Genomic DNA, 4,115 nt, shown 5'->3' with positions numbered 1-4,115 from the left:
CCAGTTGCTCCTCGATAAACGATACAGCGGAGTGAAGCGCCGATTCTGTGGAGTATCCCGTGCGATACGCGTGCTGATTCCCATGCAGCGGGTGCTGCGTCAGTAGAACCACGTCGCGTATGTAGACATCCACCAGCCTTTCCAGCGTCTTAAGAAGAAAAGACGTTAGGCTGATAGGACGAAAATCCTTGGCGGAGCTGTGGCCCGTTCTTCCCGCTTTGGGAATGAACACAACTCTCGCCTGCCTCCAAGCCCTAGGTGTATAGCCCAGTGCCCAAACAAGCCCTTAGCGTCCGCGTGAGCGGCCCGGTGATCTGCTCCAGCCCTTCCTGGAGAAGGGCCGGAAATACCCGGTCCGGCCCAGCCGACTTAAAGGGCTTGAAACCTCCTACGGCCCATTTGACCTTGTTCGGCCCAACGATTTTTGCCGCAAGAGACCAGTCCTCTCCTCGTACCCTACGGAGATTTGAGTTTCCCTGGTGGACGTCTTCCTCCGGGCCTCCGCGGAGAAGCCCGGAAAGTTCGACTCCAGCAGGTGATTCAGGCATCGCTCTCCAGACGCCATCGTCCCATCGTCGAGCCGAATGGCCTCCAGAGCCGCGCGTTCCGATCCCTGGCTAAGACTCTGCCGAGCCTAGCGGCTTCAGGTATCCCCTCCACCGACTCGCAGAATCTCCTCCAGCTCTCCTTTTTAGCCCTTACCACAGAGTCTCTATAGGCCTTCTGAGCCCTTCGATGAAGGGCCCAGTCAGCCTGGCGGCCCGTGTTCCTGGCCCTGTTCCAGGCACGACGTGCAGCACTTCTGAGCTCCTGTAGCTTGGGTTCCACCAGGCGACTTCCTTAGTATCTCTCACTGTCCTTTCTGGGCAGTTGTTCTCAAAGCTGCCGACGAGAGCCCTCTGCAGATGCTCGACGCACAGCTCGATTTCTTGAGGGGTCCCATGTCTTTTGGGAAACTCCCTAAGACCGACACAGCCAGGTCCTCTCGAAACGAGTCCCAGTCCGTCTTCCTCGGGTCCCTCACTGTTCTTACCTTCGCTTGCACTTTAGCCAACCTAAAGGTGATCTGTCTGTGATCCGACAATGAGGGCTCGTCAGAGACCCTCCAGCCGGTCACCTCCCGCGCTATCTGTCTTGAACAGATAGTTAGGTCCAGAACCTCCCTTCTCACTGCCGTGACGAAGGTAGGCTCCTTGCCTCTGTTGAGAATCTCTAGGTCTGTGGACACCAGAAATTCCAACAGCTTTTCGCCTCTCCTGTTGGTGTCCGTGCTCCCCCACACCGTGTGGTGCGCGTTCGCATCGCACCCCAATATGAGGGGGAGTTGCTCCTTTTGGCAGAACTCCACCAGTCGTACAACCCGGTCTGATGGCAGCGGATCGTCCTCTTCGTGTGAGAAGTAGCCCGACGCCACCACCATCCTTGTCTTGATCCCGGTCCCGCTGGTGTCCTCTATCACGACTGCTACCAAGTCCCTGGAACAGAAATCCGGCAATAGCTGGCTCTCCAGCCCTTTAACGGCCACACAGGGCCCTAGGCCGATCCTCTTGCGGTGACCTGAACAGCCTACCGCACCCGCCAGACCCCTAATACAGCCTCGGACCAGCCAAGGTTCTTGTACTAGTGATATGGCTGTGTGCACCCCAGCTTGGCGCCTGGCAAGAAGAACGGCCGAGGCTCCTTTGCTGTGGTGCAAGTTGATTTGGGTGAAGCCCCCCCGGTCAGGCCCACTACGAAGACGAGACCTTTGGATCGGGCCCCTCCCTACCCTTTCCCGCCCCCTCTGGGATGGACCGGTCACTTTAAAAGTGACCCGGTCCATCCCAAGATGGGGGCCTAAAGTCCAGCGCCTTAAGTTTGTTGACGCTGGACTTGGGGATGCCGAGAATGAGGTTTCTCCTCGCAGGTAGCCCCCACATTCTCAGCATAGACACGCCAGCCTGAGGTAACGATCCCCGGATTCTGCCGCTCCAGCAGCCCCAGGACCGCAGCCGCGCCCACGGGAGGTCCCGGGACCCACACCGCAGCCCTGTACTGCTTTTGCAGCACCTCCAGTCCCGCCCCCCCAAGCTGGCGCCCTCCCACGGCACGATGCCCCCGATCCGGCTCTCGAGCCATTTCAGGGACTCCGCATCCGCGCACCCTCACCACCGCAGCCCCCCCTCTCAGAGTGGTGCTGTCAAATCTGGGCAGGGTACCCTCTCGGATCCCCTGGATCTCCTTGAAGACCGCACCCCTCAGCTGCGACAGCTGCTCAGCAGTCATCGCAGCATCCGGGTACCCCTCCTCGACAATCACCCTCGTCAGCGGGTCCGCGGCGTCGACGTAAGCATGGGTCCCCTGGACCCTCTGCTTCTTCTTCGCCCCTCTTGCCGACTGCGGGGTCCCATCAGGTCCTTCCGGCGTTTATTGCCGGAGTTCCCCGGAGGCCCCCCAATCGGCGTCTGGGGGATAGTCAAGGACGAGGAAGAAGAGGTCCCCGGAACAGCCGGCGAGGGCCCAGTCCCAGTCCCGGCCTGAGCCTGGTCCCGAACCCCCCCCTTCCGCTCCCGAGCCCTCCTCCTCTTCGCGGCTCCGGAGAGTTTCTTTTTGCAAAGATCCTCTTCCTTCGCCCGGTTCGTCCGTTGCGGTTTCGGTGCCTCCCGTGCCCCTAGGGGCCCGCTCAGCACTCGAAACCACCCCTCCTCCGCAGTCTCGGTGCTTCCCGTGCCCACAGGGTCCGTTCGGCTCCCGATCCTGCTTCTTCCACCCTTCCGGAGTCCTCGGCGAAGCCTCCATTGGGGTGTCCTCAGTGAGTTTAAGTTTAAGTTTGATTTCGTCTTCCATTTTGTTCCCACGAGCAGCTAGGGAAACATACGGTCCACCCACGCAGAGCCCCGCATGCGTGGGTAAGGCTAATACTCTGGGGTTTCGCCTGGTTCCCCAGAGGCATCGTTCAAGGCACTGCTCCCCCAGTGCCACGCAGCCCTCGCCACGATAGCTTCCAGCTTGGCTTGGGTCGAGTTGGTCCGCGGTATCGGCTTTCCCCCCCCCTGGGCAGGGTTTACGCCCGCCGGGCAGGTTATAAACCGTTACCTACCCGGGCGGTCCACCCGGCACGCGGGGGTTTAGGCCCGGACCGAGGTTTCTCACCCGGGCTTCCTCCTATCCGCCAACCCGGAGACGCGCCCGCTAGGCACTCAACCCACGGGATGAGTAAGTTAGTACTTTAAAATTAAATAAGATTAAACTTAATGATTCTTATAAATTAAGTTAGTTACTTTAAAGTTACATGAGTAACAAACTGACTTAGCTAAAATTTGTTTAGATTAAACGTTAAAATTAAATTGAAAAATCAAGTTTTAAGAGCATTATTTTTATATTAAACTAAAATGTCAATTTTATAAAATAAAATTATTTATAACACACAATATAATATAGATTATCAAATAAATTTAATATTTGTGGTACATTAAATATTATATGAAATAACAAAAATAGTTTTTTATGTGAAAATTAATTTTTCTTTTATAATTTTCTCTTTAACGTAGAGAATAAAATTGTAACTTAGGAAAAAATTATTGAATTAATGTTTATGTACTTAAAAAATAATTAGTTAAAATTAAAATTATTTTGTTAAAAATTACTGAAGTAAAAATTTATTAATTTTTTAACTTTATTGTTTAACATTTTAACTAGTACCCGAATTTGATGAAATATGATCTTTATTCCGGCGTTAAAACTGCTTTTTATTGAATTAAATGAAATTTTTCAATTAAGTTATGAGATAGAGTTCGCTGAGAAATAATCCAATTTTCTGTCTGTCATCAGCTGCACGTTCGTTCCGGTCTTTTTAACTCAAATTGAATAGAAGATTATCAGTTTTAATAGTAAGATTCGAGATGCATGTGCACTATCATTCAAGGGATTACGAAACTGTAGCCATCGATGCGAAACCGGAGCTTACGAAACCATACAGAATAACCAATGCTTCGGGCTTCGAGTAAGCGCGATGATTTACAAATAGTCAGTACAACTGAAGTCTAAAGTAAACTGAAACGCGTGCGGGGAGAAACCAGAGATGAACGAGTAGTCTCATCCGCGGTATATATGAGATGAAGTAAGAGACGCGGCAG

General features: G+C 53.0%; 1 protein-coding gene across 1 annotated transcript; it reads right to left on the bottom strand.

Annotated features, from left to right (window-relative positions):
- Positions 1-698: 698 nt before the first annotated feature.
- LOC118648608 lies at positions 699-1,822 on the bottom strand. Its single transcript, XM_036294938.1, has 2 exons — positions 1,056-1,822; positions 699-960 (listed from the first exon to the last, which is right to left on the bottom strand). Exons 1-2 carry the CDS (start codon positions 1,820-1,822, stop codon positions 699-701), a joined length of 1,029 nt encoding a protein of 342 aa, XP_036150831.1.
- Positions 1,823-4,115: the final 2,293 nt, after the last annotated feature.

Source organism: Monomorium pharaonis, unplaced genomic scaffold, assembly GCF_013373865.1.
Source record: "Monomorium pharaonis isolate MP-MQ-018 unplaced genomic scaffold, ASM1337386v2 scaffold_538, whole genome shotgun sequence".
Taxonomy (NCBI): Eukaryota; Metazoa; Arthropoda; class Insecta; order Hymenoptera; family Formicidae; genus Monomorium; species Monomorium pharaonis.
This window is presented reverse-complemented; position numbering and strand designations above follow the sequence as displayed.